This window comes from Crocuta crocuta, unplaced genomic scaffold (assembly GCF_008692635.1).
Source record: "Crocuta crocuta isolate KB4526 unplaced genomic scaffold, BGI_CrCroc_1.0 scaffold139, whole genome shotgun sequence".
NCBI lineage: Eukaryota > Metazoa > Chordata > Mammalia > Carnivora > Hyaenidae > Crocuta > Crocuta crocuta.
This window is the reverse complement of record NW_027533258.1, coordinates 1,708,704-1,735,980: the sequence shown is the minus strand read 5'-3', so window position 1 is coordinate 1,735,980 and position 27,277 is coordinate 1,708,704. Positions and strand designations below refer to the sequence as shown.

At 46.6% G+C, this 27,277-nt stretch overlaps 1 protein-coding gene across 3 annotated transcripts in view; it reads right to left on the bottom strand.

Moving 5' to 3' along the window:
- Nucleotides 1–794: 794 nt before the first annotated feature.
- Nucleotides 795–27,277, bottom strand: part of PRPSAP2 (phosphoribosyl pyrophosphate synthetase associated protein 2) — a 41,157-nt gene continuing 14,674 nt past the window's right edge. For all 3 annotated transcript variants that reach the window (XM_077746580.1, XM_077746581.1, XM_077746578.1), the window contains 6 exons: nt 26,792–26,907; nt 20,257–20,312; nt 14,315–14,463; nt 6,718–6,788; nt 4,169–4,315; nt 795–1,524 (listed from right to left, as the gene is read on the bottom strand). In XM_077746580.1, the coding sequence (XP_077602706.1) occupies nt 1,366–1,524; nt 4,169–4,315; nt 6,718–6,788; nt 14,315–14,463; nt 20,257–20,312; nt 26,792–26,907 (698 nt within the window). In that variant the 3' untranslated portion in view covers nt 795–1,365. The remainder of the gene's footprint in view (nt 1,525–4,168; nt 4,316–6,717; nt 6,789–14,314; nt 14,464–20,256; nt 20,313–26,791; nt 26,908–27,277) is intronic.

The following is a 27,277-nucleotide window of genomic DNA, read 5'->3' as shown; positions in this document are numbered from 1 at the left end:
AAACTTCTCTCTTGGGAGCAGCAACAAACCCTGATACGGCAAACGGTGAGTGACTCATCTTTAATTTTGTGCCAAGTCAACTGCTATTTTATTCCAAGTTCTAATATAGGCAGAAAGCACAGGTTTAAGTTTTTTGGGGAAGGAAAAATAATTCTGGGGTGCCTGGCCGGCTCAGTCAGTAGAGCATGATCTTGGGGTTGTGAGTTTGAGCCCCACAAAGGGGTGTGGAGTTTACTTGGAAAAGAAAAAAGAAAGCAATCCTTTTCTTTGTGAGGAAACCTTAATCTCCTCCTCCATGACTCTGAAGGGACTGCCATTCCATGAGCTCCGCGGGAGAACGTGCTGGCCAAGCCCGTGGGACCCCAGGCACCCAGAGCCTGGCAAAGCTCTAACGTTCAGGCTCTGAATTCTGCACTCGGAACGGGAGGGCAGACGGTGCTCAGACGCCCGACAGTAACAAGGGTCGTATCATTTGCCCTCTGTGACCACGCCCCGGCGCGTCCTCTTCCGGGGCATGCAGAGGTGACTCCTGTTCAGAGAGTGGCCGTGCTGTCGAACAGGGAGCAGAGCAAAGCCATGTGGAGGTGCGGTGGTGGCTCATGCCCACTCGCTGACCTGCCCCCGTGGCTCACAGCTCGGGACTCGAGTTCCTGTCCTGCCACAGCCACTACACGTCAGAAACGCGCGGGTCCTGGACAAACAGAACAGGAAATATTACATCCCCGAGAGGCCACTGTCAAGCCGCAGGAGAGAAGACTGAGCTGGCGGGCGAACGCTTCAACATCCATGGCGCGTATATTCAGCTTTCATTTTATTTTCGTTATAAAACACTTGCCAATACACAAAGTTTTTAAAAAAACAACACACGACATAAGTTTTTATTCCCTTTTTGCAGAAAATAAATAATGGTCACATAATACTCACTCACATCTGCTTGTCTATAAAACCATTTCTAAAAACGTCATTTACTGGATTGAATGGTATTATCTTTTTGGCTTTTCAACTGCAGATATCACACAGTAGACCGTTTTAATTCATTTAACTTTTTTAAGCACTTGGGCTCTAGCAACTTTGGAAAAAGGCTGTCTGTGAGCTTAAAAAATCATATCCCACATTATTTTTGAAATAGTTAAACTACAACCAGGTCGTTAATTCATTTAGGAGGAGAATATAGTTTTTCTTTTATAAAAATCGCCCCAAAAACTCATGAACACCTAACCCGACATAAAAAGTTGGTCTATCTTCAGAGGAATTAACAAAAAGAAAGGAAGAAAGCACAAACGGCCCCAGTGAATCAGGTGTGAGCCCTCACAGTATGCTCCACTTCCAGTTTGGCCCTTGGGAGTTTTAAGAAAGGAAGGCTGTTCAGTCATCTAAGCCTATGTTTCTGAAAAGGTAGGACATGGACTCCCCATTGTGAATCCGACGGATGGCTTCCGAAAGGATCATGCTGATATCCACCGTTTTAATTTTGGGGCACTGGAGTTTCTGGATTTCATGTGGAATCGTATTGGTCACCACCACCTGCAAACCGAGAGGAGAAAAACCAACAGCATCATAAAACCAGGCAGCTTCCTGGCTGGATCTGAAAATCTGATGTATTCTCAAGTCTCTGTAGTTCGACTTGACAGGACAGTGGCTCTGCCATCCCTTCGGTGATGTCTGCAGTCAGTGTGAACACTACTTGTGGTTCTTAGGTCAAGATCTGATAACCTTACGTCCACTAAGATGGCTACAGGCAAAAAGACAGAAGGGGTGCCTGGGTGGCTCAGTCGGTTAAGCGTCCGACTTCAGCTCAGGTCATGATCTCACGGTTTGCGGGTTTGAGCCCCACATCGGGCTCTGTGCTGGCAGCTAGCTCAGAGCTTGGAGCCTGCTTCAGATTCTGTGTCTCCCTCTCTCTTTGACCCTCCCCTGTTCACGCTGCTTCTCTCTCTCTCTCAGAAATAAATAAAACACTGGGGCGCCTGGGTGGCTTAGTCAGTTAAGCGTCCGACTTTCACTTAGGTCATGATCTCGCGGTTCGTGGGTTCGAGCCCCGCGTTGGGCTCTGTGCTGACTGCCAGCTCAGAGCCTGGAGCCTGTTTCAGTCTGTGACTCCCTCTCTCTCTGACCCTCCCCTGCTCACGCTGTCTCTCTCCTGCAGCCTGTTTCAGGCTGTGACTCCCTCTCTCTCTGACCCTCCCCTGCTCACGCTGTCTCTCTCCCTCTCTCTCTCCTAGAAATAAATAAAACATTAAAAAAAAAATTAAAAAAAAATTTTAAAAAGAAATAAATAAAACATTAAAAAAATTTTTTAAAATAAATTAATTTTAAAAAATACAGGGGAGGGGTATCTGGGTGCTTCAGTTGGTTGGGCATCTGATTTTGGCTCAGGTCATGATCTCAACAGTTCATGAGTTCAAGCCCCACATCAGGCTCTGTGTTGACAGCTCAAAGCCTGGAGCCTGCTTTGGATTCTGTGTCTCCCTCTCTTTGCTTCTCCCCTGTTCATGCTCTGTCTCTCTCTCTCTCTCTCTCTTAAAAATAAATAAACCTTAAAAAATTTTTTTTAAAAGCAGGAGATGGGAATAATTTTTAGTTTATAATACACATTCCGTGCTTCTGAAATAAGCCTCATGACAGCCTATAATAAAGACGCACATACACAGTGAGATTGTTGAAATAGAAACGGACAAGCGGGAATTACTCAGAGCCAGCACCAGGGACAGGAAAACCTAGCCTCTTGTAGTTCTTGTGACTCATTATTTTGTACTTCATACTCCTGGCAACTGATGCAAAAGTGGAAACACAAAGAAGAATGTAAGTATCACAACCTGTAGGTGACTGAACAGTTCCCAAGTTAAAAAAAAACAAAACAAACAAAAAAAAAACCCAGAACTTTCTGCACCATTCACATGAAACGGGCAGCCTCCGCTACTTTTATGCCTCCTCCGCCGGCCAGGGGGCTCCGGCAGGCGTGGCTCCGGCAGCTGCCCCAAGGCCCGCGGCTTGCCCCGCCCGCACATGGCACCCGTGGGAGCCACAGGACAGCGGTGCGAGCGGCCTCACGCCCGCAGTCTTCCCAGTCTGAACGTGCGGATCCTGCATCGATGCTCCTGCCTTGAATGCCTGCAGCGTCATTCCTGGTCCCTTAGTATGTCTGTCCAGCGGATACGGAGGCTGGATCTCATGAGCCATGTGAGTCTGGCCTCCATCTGTGCGAAGGCACCTTGGACCCATAAACACAGGGCCAAGTTCAAGGAAATCTGCTGCTGAAGAGTAGAAACGTGGGACTTGGAAAAGTAAATGCAGTGTAAGATTTCACCAATCTTAACAATTCTGACTTATGTAAGAGTTAATACCCAGGAATACACACAGCCAAACACTTCCATTTCAGAAGAAATAATAAAAATGTGATGTGCGCAGTCAAAGCACGAAAGCCAGTGGACCCAGGGGGGTGGACAGAGCATGGCCAGTAACCCCGGGTGGCTGGGCCTCAGCCTGGAGGGAATGCACCCCACCTGCCTGCCTCCCCCAGTCTCTAAAACAAATTTTTTTTGATGTTTTAATTATTTCTGAGAGAGACAGAGAGACAGTGCAGGGGAGAGTCAGAGAGAAAGGGAGATACAGAATCTGAAACAGGCTCCAGGCTCTGAGCTGGCTGTCAGCACAGAGCCTGATGCGGGGCTGGAACCCACGAATCATGAGATCATGACCTGAGCCGAAGTCAGACGCTTAACGACCGACCGAGCCACCAGGCGCCCCACTGCCTCCCCCAATCTCACCCCACAGGCATCTGTGCCAGCAAGAGGGCGGGGTGTGGGCATCAGGCCAGTTAAGGTCTGACTGCAAACGCTTAGCTTCCCAGCCATGTGACCTTAAGAAGTTACTGCCCCTTTCTGATGCTCTCTAAAAGCGGCGCCGACGGAGACCCTGCGGGCTGTGGCGGAGCTCAGGCACAGCGCTGTGCACCATGTGCTCCATTTATGAGTCAGAGACTCTGAACCATTACCAGGGGCCAAAGGCAGAGGCTCACAGTTCACAAAATGCAAACATAACCCACATTTTCAATCCATTCTTAACCACAAAAGAACTCCTCCTTTGCCAGCCCTCTATAACCAGGACGGGGGTGGGGGGGGCGGCACACGAGTACCAGGGCAGTGGCGCCCACGATGGCAGCTGTTACCTCGTCAATGGCAGACTCTTCGATCAGCAGCGGAGCATCCGAGGACAACAAGCCGTGAGTCGCCATCACAAAGATCTTATAGGCGCCTCTCTCCTTCAGGGTCTCTGCCGCAGCGAGGAAGCTGTCAACATCGTCGATGATGTCGTCCTGTCCAATCACAGAGTGAGCGGAAGGCACGTGAACATGTGTGCAAAGGCGGGCTTACGCAGCCAGGAAACAGAAAGGGTCCAATTCTACTCTACTAAATCTGCTGCTGCGTCTAACATGCCCCGACAGCAAGGTCACACAACAAATCCAAGGTGCCGTGACCCCACCACATTCCTTGCTGCTCTTTCGCAGCGAGGCCCCTCTGCCCAGTGCCTGTCATCTCTAGGTGGCCCCTCGGCCACACCCGAGGCCCCCTGGGGTCTCCCTCTCGGTGCCATCTCCTGGTGTGCCCAGGACTGTGCCCTCACAGAAATGAGGGTCTCCAGAAATGTTCACCGAAGGGTTTTGGGATTCTGAAATGGATAACAGCTGTCAGGAAGGGCTTCTGACTCGAGGTAGCCCTCTCCCCTTTTCCTGTTAGTTTCCAAATTTTCTCCACTGGGCATATGGCAAATACGCTTTTTACATGTGTTTTTATAACGAGAGAAACACTAATAGTTATCATTCTAACAAAACATGCAGTCCAACGGTTTCCCATCTATGGACCACAGATTCCCAGTATGACAGGACATAGTGGTCTCCACCCCCAGTTGCTGGCACAGGGCCCCTAAAACCCTTGTAAACCCCTACGTGGGAAGGACACTAGGAGCATCTTCTATTCTAAGGAGGTGAGTCTCAGTGGGCTCCCGAATGGGGGCTGGTCACCACGGAGACCAAGCCATGACGAGAACTCGGGAGTTTCCAGCTCCCCCACCCATCCTCCAGGGAGGGGAAGGGGCTGGAAATGGAGCTGGTGATGCACCAGCCTACATTGCCTACATGATGCCTACGTGAGGGAGCCTCCTAAAAATCCCCAAAGTACGAGGTTTGGAGAGCTTCCAGACTGACGAACACATCCACATGCTGGGAGGGTGACGCACCCCCAACTCCACGGGGATGGCAGATTTTGTGCCCTGGACCCTCCCAGACCTCGCCCTATGCAGATCTCGTCATCTGTATCCTTTACGATATCTTTTAATTAACTGGTAAATGTGTTTCCCGGACTTCTGTGAGCTGCTCTAGCAAATAAACCCAACTTGAGAAGGGGTCACGGGAGCCTCCGGTAGACTGTATGAGGCTGTGGGTAAAGCAGGGCATCTGAGGTAGGGCAGGAGCAGTCTTGGGGGACTGACTCTAAACCCCCAGGGGTCGGACCCTAGCTCTGGGCAGACAGTGTCAGAATGGAGTTAAATTGTAAGATGCTCAGCTGGTGCTGCAGACAAAAACCTCCACACATTTGAGTGAGCAGAAAGGAGATGCACAGGAGAGAGACACAGGAGATGGAGAATGGAGTCTTTCCTCATCACACCCAGGCTCCAAAGTTGTTTGAAGCCCACTGAGGTATCAAGCATTGTCTAGAGTTGAATGAATAGTCATGTATGTGTGTGTGTATATATATTCACATATATAATCTTTGCTATATATATTATTTTGAATGCATACTAATACTATGACCAAAGAAAAAAACATACATATTACTTTANAGAGCAGAAGTTGGGGTGGGGGAGAGAAGGGGACACAGAATCTGAAGCAGGCTTCAGGCTCTTAACTGTCAGCACAAGCCAATGCCGGGCTCGAACCCACGAACCATGAGATCATGACCTGAGCTGAAGTCAGATGCTCAATGGACTGAGTCACCCAGGCACGCCAATGCGTATTACTTTAAAAGTGCTACTGGTTGAGGCGCCTGGGTGGCTCAGTCAGATAAGTGTCCAAAAGCATCTAAAGAAAAAGCCGAACTCGTAGAAACAGACAACGCAATGTTAGTTGCCAGGGCCTGGGGTGGTGGAGGAAACGGGGAGGTGTTGCTCAGAGGGCACAAACTTCCAGTTATAAGTTCAGCAAACCCTGGGGCTCTAATGTACACCATGGTGATTGAAAATTATTAATACTGTATCATATACTTGAAAACTTGAAAGTTACTAAGAGTAAAAGAAAACCTGGTGTTTAGGGACGCACGCACTCATGGCTACTGTAACGGCNGATGCCCATGTGTTCATTTTACTCCTCTTTTAACTCTACAGGCACTAAAGGTACTCCTTTCGTGCAAAGGTTTTATGAAGTGCAAGAGGATGTGTGCTTTAAACAGTAATAATCAACCTTGTACGCTTTTATCACAAAACAGTTTCCCAGGATATGACCATCAGCTGCACAATATCTTAGTTGACTAAGGAGGTATAATTTCTTAATAAACTAATGATAATAATTTTCAATTTTTGGACCAAAGTAAACATTTAGCACAAGGTACCAATTTAAATGAGACGTACCTGGCCTTACCGCTATCCCCACATAATTAACAAATAATCATCAGAATAACAGTGGCAAAAATACAACAGTCAAGGATAATAACAGGGTCTACATACCACAATGATGGCGATCCTTCCTCCCACATCGCCAACAACTGTGATTGGGGGCTTTTCTTTAGGGATCAGCACTGGTCAGAATAAAACACACACACACAAGTTTCTATATTAAAACGAAGACAAAATGTTTAAAAAGTTAATGTTTCATGATAAAACGACCCAAGAAACTAGCAACAGATGGAAACTTCCTCAACCTGATAAAGGGCAACTGTGGAAAAACTCCAAGCTGACATCATACTTAATGAAAGACTGAAAACGTTCCCATAACATCCAGAACACACAAGGATGCCCGTCCTCACCACTGTTATTTGACACTGTACTAGAGGTGCTAGCCAGGGCAATCAGGCAAGAAAAAGAAATAAAAGGTATCCAGATCAGACAGAAAGAAGTAAAACTATTTGGATCAGCAAATGACAATGATCCTATCTATATAGATAAGATACCAAAGAATCCACAAGGAACTACTAAAGTTAATACACCAATGCTGTCAGGTAACACAAAATCAGTCGTTTCTATATGCCTGCAATGAACAATCTAAAGAAGAAACTAAGAAAACAACTCCATTTATAAAAGCAAAGCAAAGAATAAAATACCCAGAAATAAATTTAATCAAAGAGGTGAAAGACTTGTACCGTGAAAACTATTTAAACACTGCTCAGGTGGGGCACCTGGGTGGCTCAGTGGGTTAAGCAGCTAAGCGTCCAACTTCGGCTCAGGTCATGATCTCACGGTTCGTGGGTTTGAGCCCCACATGTGCTGACAGCTCAGAGCCTGGAGCCTGCTTCGGATTCTGTATCTCCCTCTCTATCTGACCGTCCCCTGCTCACGCTGCCTCTCTCTCTCTCAGAAATAAAACACTGCTCAGGAGCCCCTGGGTGGCTCAGATGGTTAAGCATCTGACAATGGCTCAGAGCCTGACAGCTCAGAGCCTGGAACTGCTTCCGATTCTGTGTCTCCCCTCTACCCCTTCCCTAATTCACGCCTCATCTCTCTCAAAAATAAAATAAACATTAAAAAAAAAAAAGTAAAACACTGTTCAAAGAAATTAAAGAAAATATACATAAATGGAAAAATAGCCCATATTGATGGATGTAAATATTCATACTGTTAGGATGGCAATGCTCCCCAGAGTGATCTAGAGATTTAATGCAATCCTCGTCAGAATCCCAACTGCTTTTCTGACAGAAGTGAACTGACCATAAATTCCTGAAACATGGGAACACAAAGGACCCCAAAGAGCCAGAACAATCTTAAACAAGAAAGAATAAAGATGGAGGACTCACACTTCCCTAATTCAGAACTAATGATAAAGCTGTATTAATCAAATGTGGTAAGAGCATAAAGATGGGGATATAGATCAACGGAAAGAACTGAGAGTCAAGAAATAAACTCAAACATTTATAGTCAATCATTACCCGCCCCTCCCCCCCCGCTTTACTGAGATGTGTCTGACACATAACACTGCGTAAGTTCAAGGTGTACATCATAAGGATTTGATACACAGACACAGGGCAAAATGATTACCACAATAAGATTAGTTAACACATCTATTACTTCACATGATGACAATTTTGTGTGTGTGCAGTAACTTTCAAGTATGTGATTCTTCAAGTATATGACAACTGTAAGTTAATTAATAATTTACAGTTACCATATTGTACATTAGAGCCCCAGAATTTGTTGAACTTATAACTGGAAGTTTTGTGCCCTCTGACCAACATCTCCCCATTTCCTCCACCACCCCAGGCCCTGGCAACTAACATTCTACTGTCTGTTTCTACAAGTTCGGTTTTTTCTTTAGATGCCACATATAAGTGGGGCACCTGGGTGGCTCAGTCTATTAAGTGTCCAACTCTCGGTTTCGGCTCAGGTCATGATATCACAGTCATGTTAGTCTAGAGTATATAAAAAATTCTTACAATTCAACAATAAAAAGGCAAACAACCTAATTTTAAAAATAAGCAAAAAATCTGAATAGACATTTCCCTGAAGAAGATATACAAATGGACAAGCACATGAAAAGATGCTAACATCTTAAGCCATTAGAGAAATGCAGGTCAAAACTACACCAAAGAACTACTTCAACCCAGTAGGGAGACTATAATACAAAAACCAGGAGGGGATGCTTGGGTGGCTCTGGACGATCAGGCGTCCAACTCTTGATTTTGGCTCAGGTCATGATCTCACGGTTCATGAGATGGAGCCCCATGTCGGGCTCAGTGCTGACAGCACGGAGCCTCCTTAGGGTTCTCTCTCCCTCTGCCCCTCCCCTGCTCTCTCTCTCTAAATAAATAAACATTTTTATAAATCAGGAAATAAGTGTCGGGAAGGATGTACAGAAATCAGAACCTGTATATATGGCTGGTAGGGATGTAAAATGGTATGGCTGCTGTGGAAAACAGTTTGATGACTTCTCAGAAAGTTAAACATAAAATTAGGACATGACCCAGCAATTCTAACCCTGGAGAAATGAAATGCTAGGTATGTAGGAAGCTGGCACATGAATGAATGTAACAGCCTTAGCGCCAAAGGCGGAAGCAACTCCGGTGCCCATCAATGGGCAAATTGTAAAAGAGCTGCGTCGTACCCACACACAACAGAGTGCCGTCCAGCTGTGACAAAGAACTATGTCCCAGCGCCCAACAGCCTGGATGAACATCAAAGACATGACACTCAGTGACAGACGCTGGACGCAGAAGGTCACAGGCAAATTCATAGCCTGGGGGTGATAACTTAACGGGTAGGGGTGCTTTCTGGGGGATGTGATGTTCAAAACCAGGGAGAAATGGTGGCTGCACCACACTGCGGATGTACGAAATGCCAGTAAACTTCAAAAACGGTGGATTCTAGGTTATGTGACTTTTGCTCAATTTCTGCAGAAAGGTCACTGTCACTAAAGAAAAAAAGAGGGAGTGTTCTAGATCAGGGCTGTTCAACGTTGGCACTACTGACCTTTGTTGTGGGAGCCATCCTGTGTGTCACAGGCCATTTACGGTGCCCTTGGCTTCTTCTCACTAGATGCCAGGGGCAGCCCCCTCAATTGTGACCTCCCAAAATGTCTGCACACTCCTCCAAATGTCCTCAATGGGACAAAATCCAATGACACCCCCCTGGTTGAGAACCACTGCTGTGGATTAAAAGAGGCAAAGGACGGGGCGTCAGTTAAGCGTCCAACTTCGGCTCAGGTCATGATCTCAGTTAGTGGGTTTAAGCCCCGCGTCGGGCTCTGTGCTGACAGCTCAGAGCTTGAGGCCTGTTTCAGATTCTGTGTCTCCTTCTCTCTCTGCCCCTCCCCCACTCATGCTGTCTCTCTCTGTCCCAGGAATAAACATTAAAAAAAAATTTACAAGGGGTTAAGGACATATGACAATTCAATGCAATGTGTGGTCCTAGGTGGCAGGGCAGGCAGGGGTCAAGGGGGCACGATAGAAATGCAAGACCCAACAAGCCAGATGAATCCCAAAACGAAAGCGATTTTTTTTTTTTTTTTTTTTTTTTTTTACATTTTCCACACTTCTTTTCCCAGGCACCTCACACCAGGACTGGAAGGAGCACTGCCTTTAGGGAAATGACCTGACAGAGGGCTGTATGAACAGTCTCAGCTCGGGCCTCCTTAATCTCACTTCTAGAAACTCACAACGAAATACAGCCAAGTGCAGAAAGTGTTTACCCACATGCGCGCCGCACCATTACACTGGCAACGGGCAGGCGAGAACAAGTATGGGCTAGACCGGGTTGGGCTGCGGTTTAAGCCACTTCCTTAAGATGGGAGAGTCCACTGCCGTTAAACATGCTGTTTCCGCAAGTTTTTCGTCACTCGGGTGAAGGCATGTCATGGAGGAGCGTGTGTGTTCCGCACGGGAACAGCTAAGCGGCCCATGAACACAAAGTGCTGCCTCTGGATTGAGCACCGATGATTATTTTTTCCTCTATAATGGAATGTTTGGAATATTTCTAGAACGTGTTCATATTCTGGAAAAGAACTGATTTCTGTTTTAGTTGGCATTTTTCATGTTTAAAAAAACAGAATGTACAAACTAATATTTTATTATCTTATTTTTTTGTAGGCTCCACGCCCAGGACGAAGTCTAAAGCAGGGCTTGAACTCACGATCCTGAGATCAAAACCTGGGCTGAGATCAAGAGTTGGATATATAACCGACTGAGCCACCCAGGCACCCCACAAACTCATTTTTTAAACCTAACACTAAATATCAAAATCTTGTGATATAATCAAAATCTCAAAATAGATACATGAGGTGCCACAGGAATAATACTTTCTTTTGCCATCATGTATCTATTTGCTCTTAACTTTAACCGGCATTACACAGAGGGTTGGGCTATCAAATGTGCAAAAAGAAAGTGCAACGCGTAGGAGCTGTGAAATTAAACTTCTGGTATAATCCCTCCAAATCCTCTAGTGTTCACCACCTGCGTCAAAATGTAAGCACAGAAATGTTATTAAAATCAGGAATGAAATGAGCTGAAACCAAGAGAGCAAATAAATAGATGGAGGAAACCTCAGAGAGTTCCATTCCCTGGTTGTTGTTTTTTTTTAAGAATTAAAAAAAAATTATGTTTATTTTTGAGAGAGACAGAACATGAGCAGAGGAGGGGAAGGGAAAGAGGGAGACACAGAATCCAAAGCAGGCTCCAGGCTCTGAGCTGTCAGCACAGAGCCCGATGCAGGGCTCAAACTCAGACCACAAGATCATGGCCTGAGCCAAAGTTGGCTGCTTAACCGACTGAGCCACCCAGGCACTCCCTACCGCCCCCCATTCCCTGGTTTTCAGATGAGAAACAGACAGCTCTGGCTCTGCAGTCCAGAAACGACTAGCTAGGACCACATTTAAAGCTAGAGCCCAGAAGTTAAAGAGCTGATTCATCTAAAGACCTCAGAGTGTTCCTGAATGGAGCCCATGTAACTGCAGACTGAACAGGACCGGGCTGTCCCCCAGGGTCGGGGAAGGGCTCACCCCTGTGGGGCTTCCTGACACGAGCCGCTCCCTGGGCAGACGGGGCTCTGGGAGGGAAGGCTGCTCACAGGCTCGAGTGGCCCGCAGCCTTGTGGCACGCGTGCGCATGCTAATGTGGGGCTGGAGTCACACATCCTGAACCCTGGCACCCTGCCCCACTCCCCCTGCTCTTTAAACCCCCATCACAGTGGGCGAGGGCCATCTCCCAGGGCGGAATGGGAGAGCACAGGCTTCCGCGGCCCACGAACCCACGGCCTCACTCCCAGAGCCGTGACGTGTGCTAAGGCACAAATGTAAGCCGCATACAGAATTTTACTTTTCTATTAGCCACGTTACAAAAGCATAAAGAAACAGATGAAACTAATTTTCTTAAGTTTATTTATTTATTTTGAGGGGCACCTGGGTGGCTCAGTTAAGCATCCGATTCTTGATTTCGGCTCAGGTCACGATCTCATGATTCATGCTTCGAACCCTGCATCAGGCAGGGCTCTCTCTGCCTCTCTCTCTCTGCCCCGACCCCACTCTTGCACACACTCTCTCTCTCTCTCTCTCTCTCTCTCTCTCAAGTAAACTTAAAAAATATAAATTTTATGTATTTTGGAGGGGGGGCAGAGAGAAGGAGACAGAGAAACCCAAGCAAGCTCTGCACTGTCAGCACAGAGCCCAATGTGAAGCTCAAACCCACGGACCATGAGATCTGACCTGAGTTGAAATCAAGGGTCTGATGGTCAACCAACTGAGCCACACAGGCGCACCCATGAAACTAATTTCAATAATATGTTTTATTTATCCAATATATCAAAAATAGCATTTCAACACAAACTGAATAAAAAATTGCTTTGTAAAGAACTTTCACAGTACGGTTTTCCCATCAAGAGCGTGTCCTTCACATTCCCCGCGCGCCGTGCCTCCCGTCGGCCCCATCCCAGTGGGCAGGCTGCCACCAGCGTAGGAAGCACAGCACAGCCCAAGGTCAAAGTCCTCCCACTGCGCATCCGTGGCACGTCACCAGCCCCCTAACCCGTCCTCCGTTATCTCTTGCCTCTTCCCTGCCATCCACCCCAACAGGGACGCAGGCGTCCCCCTTCCTAACTGCCCCCAGCTCGTGTACCACCCGGCATCGCACAGCCTCCCGTCCGCTCCCGCACACGGCCTCCTGGCCGCACCGCGGTCCTGCACAGGCCCCCGCCCTGGCCTCCAGAGCCTGCCCTCTCACCCTTCACCCCTGCTCGCCCTCATCCACGGGCCCCGCCTCTCCGCCTCCTCACCGCCACCGCCACCGGGGCAGCGTTCCTTCTCTAGAGTTTTCTCTGTTGCAAATGAGCAAACTCCTAGGCAAAGCAAAAACCTGAAGGGGTCCAGGATATGCCACGCTGGAATAAGAATGACTTTGAGCTGAAGGCGCTGGGGCTCCTGAAATCCACTACTGCCTAAAAGCAGAGCCCCCTGAAAGGACTCAGAAGAATTCAAATGTCAAAAATCCCGTCCCAGACCAACCAGGGAGGACTGGCCTACCATGGGCACGTGAGGTCAGCGCCACACCTCAACACACACAGTCACAGAGCTCTCCTGCGCCCGTCCGTGCTGAGGGCCCATTCAGCTCTAAGTCACCTGTGTCCTGGCTTCCGCTTCCCCTGTTAAAATGGCATAGAGGCCCCCAATCCTAAACCCTGTCTTTTCTCACACTGATCTATCTTTTGTGAGTTTTTTTATAATGTTTATTTATTTATTTGAGACAGAGAGAGGGAGGAAGGGAGGGAGGGAGACAGGATCCTAAGAAGGCTCCACACTGTCAGCACAGAACTGGACATGACGGGGCTCAAACTCACAAACTGTCAGATCATGACCTGAGACGAAACCAAGAGTCAGATGCTTAACCAACTGAGCCACCCAGGTGTCCTCTTTTGTGAGTTTTATTTGCAGGCCCCAAACCTGAACCTAACAAGGGCAAAGGAAAGGTTTTCTCTTCCAAATAGACTCAAACAAAGGTAGTAGTTTTTCAATCAAGAAGATGTTAGTAAAGCATGAAGGAAGTTTCTTAGAAACAAAACCAAATTCACACACAACTACACTACCTCCTCACCAGTACTTTCATCTTTCATACTCTTTCCTGGGCCTCACACACACACAGGTAGAAGCTCTCATATTCTGCCCATTCGCATATGTTCCAGATGTTTCTCGTGTCCAGACGGTCTTAATTATTCCAACAGGCTGCAAAATAGCTGTGCTGATACAGCACAATTCAAGCCCTACCTTCTGCTAAGCCATTTAGACTTTTCCGATATTCTGCATTGGAAATAACCCCATAGTGAATAACGTGCACAGAGAATGTTTTCTGTTTATGTTAAACCCTCCTCTAGGGTCTGTTACTGAATGAATGAATGAAATTCCCTGAAGTGTCAGAACAGAGTCTTTTCCTAGTTCTTGCTGTGATCGCACAGACTGCTTCTAGAAGGCTCTACAGTCCACAGGGCTACCAGACAACCAGGCCAGGCGAGGTATTAATCATTTTTGCCAACTTAAAAAAAAAAAAAAAACAACACAGAGAGAGAAGAGGCAAGTCACAGCTGAAAGATGACACATTTGGTCAGCCTCAAAGCCAAAGCAGGAAGTGACACTTACTGGGGATCTCCAGGCTGGGGTGGATCGCAGCCACGTTCCTGACCATGGGCGGGGAATGCCGTCCATCCACCAAGTCGGACTCGGCGTCCTGCGCTTCCCCGTGAATCACCGCAATCCCCAGCCGCAGACGCTCCGCAAAAGACTGCGCCCTGAGGGAGAGCAGTAGACATGGTTCAGGAATCACACAGCCCCTGTTCCCCAGCATTCACGGGAGGAACAGAAGACAACACACATCAGGTGCGGTTTCTGAAAAGGATTCATGAAAAGAGAAAGAAGATGATCTTCGAGTCTTAGGATGCAGGACAAGGTGTGGAGACCCCACGGGACGAGCCCGTCCCTCTGGCCGGGGCACTGATGGGCAGAGGCCGGCCTGCTCTGTGCTCGGCCTGGTGGGTGAGCCTGCAGCAGTGAACTTGGCTAAGCCTCAGCTTCCTGGCTTGTAATTGCTAATCCACCCCGCCAGCTACTTAATACTGAGAACCAACCACAGGAGACAAAGTACATTACATCCTCAGCAAAGCAGTAAGCATCAATTTCTAAAGTTTACGGAGATATATCAGACACGATGAAATACACATGTTTAAACTGTACGATCTCATAGACTCTGATGTGTGTACACATCCGTGTAACCATCAGTACAACGAAGACAAGGAAAAGCTCTCACTGCCAGACACGTCCCGGGGCCCCTTGTAATTTCTCCTTCCAGCACCAGGCAACCAACAGTTTGTTTTCTGTCAGCAGAGTTTTGCCTTTTCTAGAATTCTGTAAGTGGAATCAGAGCATACAGTCATTTTTTGTCTCTCTCTGTTCACTAAGGGTAACATTTTGGAGATCCGTCCATGTTCCGCGGGACATCAAAGCTGTCCTTCAGACTGCCATGGTCTGTCATTTGGGTGTGTCACAGTCTGTGCATTCACCTGGTGAACTGCTGCATCACCTCCAGTTCTGAACCGTTACAAAACTGACTTGAATGTTCATATACAAGTCTCTGCATGGACTCCTGTTTTCTTTTCTCCTGGGTAAACACCTAGGAGTAGAATGGCTGGATCATAGAGCAAGCATATACTTAACTCTCTAAAAAAACAACCATGAGGCACCTCGGTGGCTCAGTGGGTTAAGCATCCGACTTGGGCTCAGGTCATGATCTCATAGTTTGTGGGTTCGAGCCCCACATCGGGCTCTGTGCTGACAGCTCAGATCCTGGGGCCTGCTCTGGATTCTGCGTCTCCCTCTCTCTCTGTCCCTCCCCCCATTGTGCTTTGTCTCTCTCTGTCTCTCAAAAATAAACATTAAAATGGGGCGCCTGGGTGGCTCAGTCAGTTAAGCGTCCGACTTCGGCTCAGGTCATGAGCTCACGGTTCGTGGGTTCGAGCCCCGCATCGGGGTCTGTGCTGACAGCTCACAGCCTGGAGCCTGCTTCAGATTCTGTGTCTCCCTCTCTCTCTGACTCTCCCCTGCTCACGCTGTCTCTCTCTCTCAGAAATAAACATTAAATAAATAAATAAAATAAATAAAATAAACATTAAGAAATTTAAAACACACAATGAACTCTTTTCCCAAACAGTTATACCATTTTACATTCCCATGAGCCGCACACAAGCGTTCCAGTGCCTCTGCGTTCTCACGGACACTCAGGGTGGCTGGTCACGTCAAATGCGATCTCTGCCACCGTGTGCAGTGGTGCCTCACTGTGGCCTCAGTTTGGACTGGCCTCGTAACAAACAGTGCTGAACATTTTCACATGCTTACTTGCCATTTGAATATATACTGTGGGGTAAAGAGCCTGTTTATCTTTTGCCAAATTTTTAGTTGGGTTGTTAGTTCTCTAAGCTTTGGGAATTCTTTGTATGTTCCAAATATAAATTCTTAATTGGATACAGGCTTTCCCAATCTTTTCTCCCAGTCTGTGCCTCCTCCTGTCATTCTCTTCCTAACGTCTTTGGAAGAGTAGTTTCAATTTTGGTGATATCTGATGTAACAACTTTTTGCTTATAAAATGTACTTTTGGTGTCATATTTAAAAAATTTTTGTCCAACCAAAATCACAAAGATTTTTCTCCCATGTTTTCCTCTGGCAGTTTCATAGTTTTAGGTACGGGATTTGTTTTTAGTTGATGTTTGTATCTGATGTAAAACACGGCTCAGAACAGATGATTTTGCACATGAACTTTTGCTGAAAAGACTATCCTTCTGCCATTCAGAATGCTTTTGCCTCTCTGCTGGAGATCAGTATTCGAGATGCACAGAGGTCCATTTCTGACTCCATCCTGTTCCAATGGTCTATTTTTCTATCTTTATTCCAATAACACACAGTAACAGTTGCTTTAGCTTTATACTCAGTCCTGACTGCAGTCTTAGATCTCTAACTCTGGTGCTGTTTCTCAAAGTCTGAGTAGCACTCACACAGAGAGGAGGGGCAAGTCCACTTCACTCGTATGTGGCCAGCGCCCAAGTCCCATAATCACTGGTGTGGAAAACGCCTGGGAAGCGGTCAGTGGTGCCAGTACCTTCCTGTAAACACGTACAGCTGAATCGCCGTGAGTCACCTGCAGCCGCTGGGTGTGTTTCTCCCTCTGAGAGAACAAGAAGACGCCAGCCCCCTGCTGGAGACGATCGAGTGAGGTAACACCGACCTCTTAGTTCCTGCTGCCGTAAGGGGACACCATGGGCCGGGGGGCCTCAGCAACAGAAACGTTTCTCACGGTTCCCGAGGCTCCCAGTGCAAGAGGAGGGCCTGCTCCCTGGCTTGCAGACGGCCGCTGTCTCTCACTGTGCCCTCAGGTGGCAGAGCACAGAGGGCACCCAGGCCCTGGTCCCTTCTCCTCAGGGCACTAATCCCACGCCGGACAGCTCCTCCTTCATGACCTAATTACCTCCCAATGGCCTCACCTCCTAAAACCATTAGAGTGGGGGTGGGGATTCCAAGATGAATGTTGGGGGGACACAAACATTCACTCCACAACCGCAGCAAAAACATCTGACGCTAAATATGAGTCCCAGAGGGCACCTTCTCAGGCCCCATCAGACCTGGCATGACAGCTCATCAACAAACATCTGAAGGGCTAAATGACACACTTGGGGTAGTACAGCTCACCCGTGAACAACGTGGGTTTGAACTGTGTGGGTCCACCCACAGCCAATTGTTTTTAATATAAATACAGTGCAATACTGTAAATGTATTTTCTCTTCCTCGTGATTTTCCTAATAACATTTTCTTTTCTCTAGCTTACTTTACTGTAAGATATAGTGTACTCCATGTAACATACAAAATACATGCTAACGGACTGGCTATGCTCTCAGTAGGGTTCTAGTCAACAGCAGCCTATTAGTAGTAAAGTCCTGGAGGAGTCAAAAGTCATGCGTGGGTTTTGAAAGCGTGGGGAGGTCGGCACTTCACACCCACTAGGATGGCTGTAACAATAATCCTGATGATGATGAAACAGAAAATGAGCACTGGTCACGATGTGGAGACACTGGAATCACATTCCTGGTGAGAGGGTGAAGTAGCTGCTGTAGTGCCGCGGTCCCTCGAAAATGTAAACAGGGGGGCGCCTGGGTGGCTCAGCTGGTTGAGCATCCAACTTCAGCTCAGGGCATGATCCTACAGTTCCTGAGTTTGAGCCCAGGGTCGGGCTCTGCCCTGACAGTGTCTCCCTCTCTCTACCCCTCCCCTGCTCACTCTCTCTCTCAAAAATAAACAAACACTACAAGAATGTAAACACAGAACTAGCATATACCTAGCACTTTCAATCCTAGGTATACATTCAGGAGAAACGAAAACAGGCGTCAACGCAGCAACGTACACAAATGTTTGCAGCCGTGCTACTCATAACAGCCACTAGGTGGCAACACAAACGTCCTCCAATCCACGACCGGCTGCACAGGGTGGGAGAGCACACCCGGAATAGTATTGAGCCATAAAACGGAATGAAATCCTGACACATGCTACAATGTGAATGAACTCTGGAAACACTATGCAAAAGGCCACATATTGTATGATGCCATTTACATGAAGTGTCCAGAAGAGGCAAATCCTCAGAAAACAGATTAGTGGTTTTCCAGGGGCTGGGGNAGGGTCAGAGAGAGAGGGAGTCACAGACTGAAACAGGCTCCAGGCTCTGAGCTGGCAGTCAGCACAGAGCCCGACGCGGGGCTCGAACCCACGAACCGCGAGATCGTGACCTAAGCGAAAGTCGGACGCTTAACCGACTAAGCCACCCAGGCGCCCCAGAGAGTGATTTCTTAATGGGTGCGGGGTGATCTTCACCCCACGAGGTGCGGGTGCAAGAAAGTTCTGAAACGAGAGAGCAGTGGTAGTTGCACACAGTGTGAGGGCGTGAACTGCCAATGAACTGCATACTTCAGCAGTATGTTCTACGATTTTCCCCTTCACAACAACTGGAACCAAATTACTAAATTAAAACTGACCCAGCACAATGCTTGGAAAAGTGACATTTTATGTTCCAAAATGAGTCATGGTTTACTCCAACTTGGTCAAATGGACAAGACAAGACTCCGCTGGGGGTGCCTGGGGGGCTCAGTCGGTTAGGCGTCCAACTTCGGCTCAGGTCATGATCTCATGGTTTGTGGGTTCGACCCCCTCGCTGGGCTCTGTGCTGACAGCTCAGAGCCTGGAGACTGTTTCCGATTCTGTCTCTGTCTGTCTCTCTCTCTGCCCCTCCCCTGCTCATGCTCTCTCTCTCTCTCTGCCCCTCCCCTGCTCATGCTCTCCCTCTCTCTCTGCCCCTCCCCCGCTCATCCTCTCTCTTTATATCAAAAATAAATTAAAAAAAAGAAAGACCCCACTGAGAGAGATTCCTAACGGAAGCCTTGTGTGGACACAGCACTGGCTGCACTGGACACAACTTCATGTTTTTACCAATAATGCCAACCTACTTTAGTTAACACACTCCATGTCATTCCTCAGTTATCATGGAAAACTACTTATCATAATCCCTTCTCCACCAGCGGCTTACTGTCCGCAAGCTGTCCTCACCCTTCAGTAGGGGACAGTCCGAGGGCCCCCGGGCGCAGCTACCTGCGCTTCCTTCCAGCCACGGGGCTGCACAGGGCTCCAGGGAGCAGAGGCAGGATAATAACTACGGGACACAACTTTAAAAGAGCTTTTCGAGGAAACAGCCTTTCTTCCAACATCTGCTTTTATTCTCTCCCTTTCCCACATGTTGGAAACACCGCACAGGAAATCCTCTCAGCCCCAAGCCTCTTTCAGTATCGTATTACTGATTCACCAGCTCCTCCAGGTTACACAGAGCCTCAGCCCAGCCCTACTTGTAGGCCTCGGTAAAATGTCACCTTTTACCATGTACCAGTAAGTGGCCTCTCAGCTGGATATAATTCCGTTAATAAAGTACCGAGTTCCTGTAACAAAAGGCGGTGAACAGCCATAACGTATATTCACTGGTAATTTCAAGGGCAGATCTAAAGACTGACGAGCATCTGCCAATCGAGAACTAGGTCGGCTTCTCCACACCTGGAAGTCTCTGACTGCTGCTCACACGTTGGGATTGACAAAAAAGAGAAAATACATCATTGTTTTTATAACGGAGTCAGCAGATAATCTTTTAAACTAAAAGCCTGCAGGGGCGCCTGGGTGGCTCAGTTGGTTAGGTGTCCAACTCTTGACTTCAGCTCAGGACATAATCTCACGGTTCGTGAGATTGGGCTCTGCACAGACAATGCAAAACCTGCTTGGAATTCTCTCTCCCTTTCTCTGTCCCTCCCCTGCCTGTGTGCACGCTCGCTCGCTCGCTCTCTCTCTCTCTCTCAAAATAACAAAAACAAAAAAAACTTAAAAAGCTAAAAGCCCACAGAATTAAGGGACACCAGTGGGAACCACTGAGGTAGAATCCAGAATGTCCAGGATCCGACTGGGGTTGTGATTCTCCACATGGAGCCAAGGGGCGGTCGTGAGCTCTCACCTACCTTTTGGCCGAGGCTGGAGATTTGGCCACAATCACTGCATTCCTGTAGTCCGGGATCTGTGACAGATTAAGAGGTCAGGGATTACTCCAAAGGCCATTCACGCCAACACCTGACAATCAATAAAGAGGAACATTCCTAGACTCAAAATTGTCATCTGGTCCCACGAAAAGTTTTCCAGAAAGAGGAAAAAGTTCAAAGTACATTTCCTCTTTGGAAAATGAAGAAACTCCTACTACCTAGGAAAAAATATTATGGAGGTATGAGCCTCACAGACTTAAGACAAAAAGTAATGCTAATTGGTGATTAGCTGATATCTATGGGCCAGTGAATACTGATCATGGGGTATAAAGATGTTTTTATAAAGTCAACAGGAAGTCCTCTCATGAATCCCTGTTACATGCAATTTCACAGTGCAAGGATGACACCATCCAACCAGAATCCAAGGCGGCCGTCACATTCCAAATCAGTGCGCTCCATACAAACGACTACCATGTCTCAGTCATGGCATATTGAAGAAACCAATTTGTTAAAGGATAATCAGGACAATGGGGTTTTTTAAAGATAAGAAGAACCCTCAAGAAAATAACTAAAATATCAGTCCACTCTGCAAGTCTTTTACTTTTGGAACCTGTGAAGTGATGGGAGGTAGTGATGATGAGAACTGAACATACACCCATTATCGACTTCTACGAGTTTGGAAGACAGAACTCTTTTTAAGCTGTGCAATGGTTTATTTCTGACTTCATCCTGGCAGTATTTTCAAATTATGTTCTTGACATTTAAACGCTTCATTAAGTTATATTATTTCATTCGATATATCCTCTTCACTTTTTTCTCACAATTATGCTATATCGACGAATTTCCATATAAGCATTAATAACATCTAACACCTTGTCCAATGCCTAGTACATGAGAAGCACTGAAGAATACGTAGTGCACAAACAGAACACTCATTTGAAGAAATATGCAGCATAACCACATGGAACAGATGTCTTTAAAGGGCAGCCTAATTCACCCAACACTATCAAGGAGTAAGGGAGCAAAGAACAGGGGCACCCGGGTGGCTCAGTCGGTTAAGCATCCGACTTCAGCTCAAGTCATGATCTCACTGTTTATGGGTTCAAGCCACACATTGGGCTCTGTGCTGACAGCTCGGAGCCTGGAGTCTGTTTCAGATTCTGTATCTCCCTCTCTCTCTGACCCTCCCCTGCTCATGGTGTCTCTCTCTCTCAGAAATAAATAAAACACATTTTTAAAAAAGGGGGGAGCAAAGAACAGTCACGGGCATTTTCCTTGTTTTCGCTGGAAGTCTTTCTAAACCATTTTATGTACTTCCTTGTCTCTCACCAAATATCATCAAATAGCACCAAACCCAGCCAAGAGAAGTGACAACGAAGGAAACAGTTAATGAAGCAAATAAAAGGAGACATTTTAAAAAAAGGACTCTTTAATAAAATCAGGTCTATTTCGGGGGCACCTGGCTGGCTCAACTGATAGAGCATGAGGCTCTTGATCTCAGGGTTGTGAGTTCGAGCCTCATGTTGGGTAGGAGTAAAGTTTGTTTAAAAAAAAAGAAAACAGGTCTATTTTCTCCTTAGGAGCTAAAACAGGAAACTGTACACTTAAAGAAAGAACAGGCTGTTAAGAAAAAGAACCAAAAAGAAAACTAGGAGGTAGAAATAATTACAGTCCAAATAAGAAACTCCGTAACTAGCTTGTGGAGTGGCAGAATGGACAGAGATAAACAAGCCTGGGTCTTCAAGCCAAGGGATTTTCCCACAGTGCTATATATAACAATGCAAAACTTGGAATAACAGACTTGATCTAAAATTTTCAACATCTAAAGAATGAGGAAACACAGGAGATGAAATACTCAAATTATAGAGGGGAAAATGTCCCTAGAATGAAAGAGAATGAGAGACCCAGGGACTATCTACTGAGATGAATGGGGAAAAAAATCTATCACAGACATCATCACGCTGAAGTTTCAAAACCACAACAGAAAAATGAAACACCACGGGGCAATTTCTGCCTGCCCCCAAAACATGCTAGATGCACACTCACACTAGAACTCAAGAAAGGAAAAAATTCAAATAGTATCGTTCTGCTCCTTAAACTTGCAAAACTAAGCACAGGAAAAGAAACACTATCCTATGTACTGTTAGTGAAAGTATCAACACAGCCCCTTTGGAGAATTGCAATTTTCATGATATCATATTAAAATATTAAATTTTCATGACATTAAAATATTAAATGTTCAGAGACTTTTACCATATCTACTAAAGCATTAAAAATGTAGATTACTTTTCAGTCAAGCAATTCTACTCCCCAATATTTTTCAGAAAAATGCATAAGTAATCAGAACGGTAAGAACAAGAATTTTCAATGCAGCATTATTTAACGATAAATTGTTAAATAAAATATTTCACTTTTTTAAAAGAGTGAAAAATTGGGACATCTGGGTGGCTCAGTCGGTTTATGTCCGACTTAGGCTCAGGTCACGGTCTCATGGCTTGTGGGTTCAAGCCCTGTGGCAGGCTTTATGTGCTGACAGAGTGGAGCCTGCTTTGGATTCTCTATCTCCATCTCTCTGACTCGCCCCTGCTTGCACACACACACTCTCTCTCTCAAAAATAAACATTAAAAAAATAAATAAAACATTCATAACCTTTAAAAAAAGTGAAATATTAAAACAAATTAACATCCAATCAAGAGGAAGTTGGTTGAGAAAACTGTGGCTCATTTAAACTTGTGCTTTAAACATTTAAACATCCAGCCATTTAATCCTAAATTAATCAGACTCAAAGAAAATGATTCAGCTCAGTCTGACTCGCGGCATGCAACGACCAGCAGCCACCACACTGGACAGCGGCTAGAACATTTTCCTGATCACAGGAAGTTCTATCGGCCATCAGTGATCTGACCCGAGAGCTACGATGCAGCAATTATAAACCTAGGCATGGAAAGGCCTCCAGACAGCAGCACAGCCAAGAGAAGAACAAGTTGCAAAACAAGGTATGTTGTTATACGGTGACTGTTTCTCCAGAGAAGGGCCCGCAGATCAGCATGTGTACCTGTGTAACCACACAAGGAGGCAAATACAAAGAAAGATCTGGAAGGACACAGAACACAACACAAGTCGGGAACAAGGTTAGCCCTGCAGAGGGGCCCAGGACCAGGCTGGTGGCCCAGGGAAGCTGGGGCTTGACCAGAATTGTCAGTTACTATATACACACACACGTCCCTGTCACTGCCACTGTCAAACTCAAAGTTTCATTTTTCAGTCTTTAGAAGAAGATTCCTCTTATTATCAGGCAGAGGAGAAGACCCACCCTGCAGCAGGTAAGTCCAGCTTCCGAACTGTGGTAATTTTCTCCTGAACCTTCAGGGAAAACATCATCAGGGCCACTGTGGAACCACAAGAATCAAACTGCCCTACACCCCATACTTCCTTCTAGACACCCTACCCTGTCCTGACTTCCCATCCCCTGCCATCGCTCATTTCTGTGAAGAGACTGGCTGGATACAGAGGCACTAAGAAGAACATGGGGTGGGAGGTGATGGGGGGCCAGGGGTGGAGAGATGCAACCTAAGAATCAGAAACAGGATAACTCTAGGGGCGCCTGGGTGGCTCAGTCAGTTAAGCATCCAACTCGGGCTCAGGTCATGATCTTGCGGTTCATGAGTTTGAGCCCCATGTCGGGCTCTGTGCTGACAGCTCGAAGCCTAGAGTCTGCTTCAGATTCTGTCTCCCTCTCTCTCTGCCCCTCCCCTGCTCTCACTGTCTCTTTTTCTCTCTTTCTCAAAAATAAAACATTAAAATTTTAAAAAAAAGAGAGAGAGAAAGAAACAGGGTAACTCTAGAAGTTCCTATTTGAAATGTGATAACATAGGGCGGGGCCTCTCCATACACACAGAAATATACCCGTGGCCCTCCCCATCATCTCCTTACAAAGTCCTGGTGCAGACCGATGATCTCTAGGACTGTCACTGGGAATACCCTGTCACTGTATGTAGTCAATACCAAACCAATTTCGGCCATACTGTACTATCTCCAATACGTGGAAGTCCTAAACTCAGCAGTGTCGTACGGCTGCTGTCGGCCCCACGGCAGCTGTGACGTGCCTTCCATCCCTTCACACGTGTGGGGACAGCCAGGGCGTTCATCTCAAACAGCCCCCGGCGCCGCTGGCTCTCTGTGGGCCGGGTTTAACTGCCATTTAAAATGTCTCCAGCACGAGTTCCCCCCGATGCGGCATTAAAACAACAGTGACAGGCATGCAGAAAGACACAGCACGTACACGGCAGGAGTGAATTTCATGTCCGTGGCTCAGTCATCACGGGAGGAGTGACCACAAGTGAGTCTCCTCCTGCAAGGCAACGACTGAACGCCCTGTGGGACCTAAGAAAGGGGGACCCCGTGCCGGCCAGCGAAGCTGGAAGGACTGAATCTCGAAGGACCCACCATGCAGCTGAAGGAGAAACTGCCAAACTCCCAGGGAGAGGCCCAAAGCTTCAAGGCAATGAGCATCCAGTCATTGGGACTGTCCTTCCAACTATGGCAGAAAGGGCTTCAAGTCCAGGGACGGCTCAGGAGAAACAGAGTGTGAGCTGTCAAACAGGGAAACGTGGCATCAGCCTTGCAGAACAGGGTCACTGACTGACCCAAAGGCACTGTGCCACACAGCTAATCCACCGTGTTTCCTGACAACCTAACACTGTATACCTTAACCGATGGCATCTTCCATCCAGCACAATATGGTCGACTAAACCAAGTATATGGTAAAAGGCAAAAAAACCAAAAGTCCTTTTAAACAGTGAGCTCCCATGGAGTATTTCTTTTTTTTTAAGTTTATTTGAGAGAGAAAGATAGAGTACGTGCACGCATGTGCAGGTGTGAGTGGGAGAGGGGCAGAGAGGGAGAGACAAAATCCCAAGCAGGCTCTGAGCTGTCACCACAGAGCCCAACGTGGGGCTCGATGTCTCAAACCGTGAGATCGTGACCTGAGCCGACATCAAGAGTCAGACAGTTATCCGACTGAGCCACCCAGGCACCCCTAAACTGGTTGATTTTATGTTATGTGAATTTCAACTCAATGAAAAAAAATCTGAGTGTTTTTGCTTACATAGGCTCCCTAAAGAAAACTACAGGTTACAAATGGAGATACATATGAAATAAATACTAATGAAGGCCTACAACCCATAATTAAAAAAGGATGCCTGGAGCACAAAAAGAAACACACAAAACCACTGAGGACACACACAAGAAAAGGCATTAAGCACCTTTTCACAGAAAAGGAAATATACAAAAAGATGCTCAATTTCTTACATCATCAGAGATCGACCCATGAACACGACGCCAACACACCACACCGTAGCCATTCAACAGGCCAAGGTTTCAAATTCTGGTAATGCAAGTATTGAAACAATGATGGGTCCACAGACTGTCTAATTCACTGCTGGTCGGGATGGAAAGGCATAACTGCTTTGGGAAAAATTAAGCACATGCCACGCCATCTGCCGATGATATAGAACCAGGATACACTGGCTCACGCTCCACAGGAGGCACATACAAGAGTGTTCACGGGACACAATCACAAGAGCAAAAACCTATGAAGAAACCGTGAGAAGGCTGCACAGTGATGATTTCTCACTAGTCAAAACGGATGTGCCGTGACATGCAACTCGGATGAGTCTTACTAATGTAACGGCACATGAAAAATTCCCCCAAATCACACAATTCGATTCTTTTGTTATGAAATTAAAAAAAAATATCGCTTCTGTCTTTCAATGCTATCTGTATGTGTACGTACATATGTGATAAGAGCACCTACAGAGGAAGTCAAGAGAAGGATGAAAGAAGACTCAAGACAGTGGCCCCCTTGGGCGGGAGGAGGCAGGGGGATGCGACAGAAAAGGACCACACGAGTGGATGTCAGTTATGATGAGTCTAGTTCTCTTCCTAGGTGGTAGGATCACGGATGGCGACCACTACAGATGCATGGACAGAGCGACAGGCAGAGCGATGGATACACAAACGAGGGCCAAGTGCACTCATGGACCAATGATAACAGTTATTTGATCATGATCACGATCACAACTAGTCCAATCCTAGGTACCTGACGTCCAAAAGAAAACACAGCAATGTAAAGAGCTCAGCAAAAGAAACAAGCTGCAGACTAAGAATTTTAAAAGACGGGCACCCAGTTGGCTCAGTTGGTTAAGTGTCTTACTCTTGATTTTGGCTCAAGTCACAATCTCATGGGTCATGGGATCAAGTCCCACGTCAGGCTCTGCGCTGACAGTGTCGAACCTGCTTTGGATCCTCTCTCTCCGCCCCTCCCCCACTCATGCTCCCTCTCAAAAATAAACTTAAAAATTTTTTCAAAATACACCGAATTACATTTATAAAGTAAATAGTGCTTTAAGCAGATTCCACCACATTTTAATCCTTTACAGACGGCCCAAGGAAATGGAGATGTATCTTTTCAACCTTACACAGAATGTTAAACTACAGAAGTGTGAGCTGACCCACCTCTTCTTGAATATATTGTAGTAAAAAGGGAGATGCTCTTAAATTATCAACAGGAATATTGAAGAAGCCTTGGATTTCCTTCTGGTGTAAATCCATGGTGATAAGATGAGTGAGACCTTTGGAAGCAAAGCAGAGATACAAACATATGAATGGTTACAAAACCAGCTGTACTGCAAGAAACAAGCACATGTACACACTATGTGTAATAGGTGTTACAAAATCGCTCTAGATTCAGTATTTTTGTCACTCAGAGAGACACTAAGAAGTTTGTTTTTTGGTTCGACGACAGTGAGAGAGAACATATGTAGTGGCCTCCAATCCCCGTCTCCAGCTCCTAAAACCCTGGTACGTTCCTAAGTGACATGAGCACTAGGAGCACCTTTTGTTCTAATGAGCTGACTCTTTGGTTTTGCTTTTAATGTTTATTTTTGAGAGAGAGACAGAGATTGTGAGTGGGGGAGGCAGAGAAAGAGGGAGGGAGACATA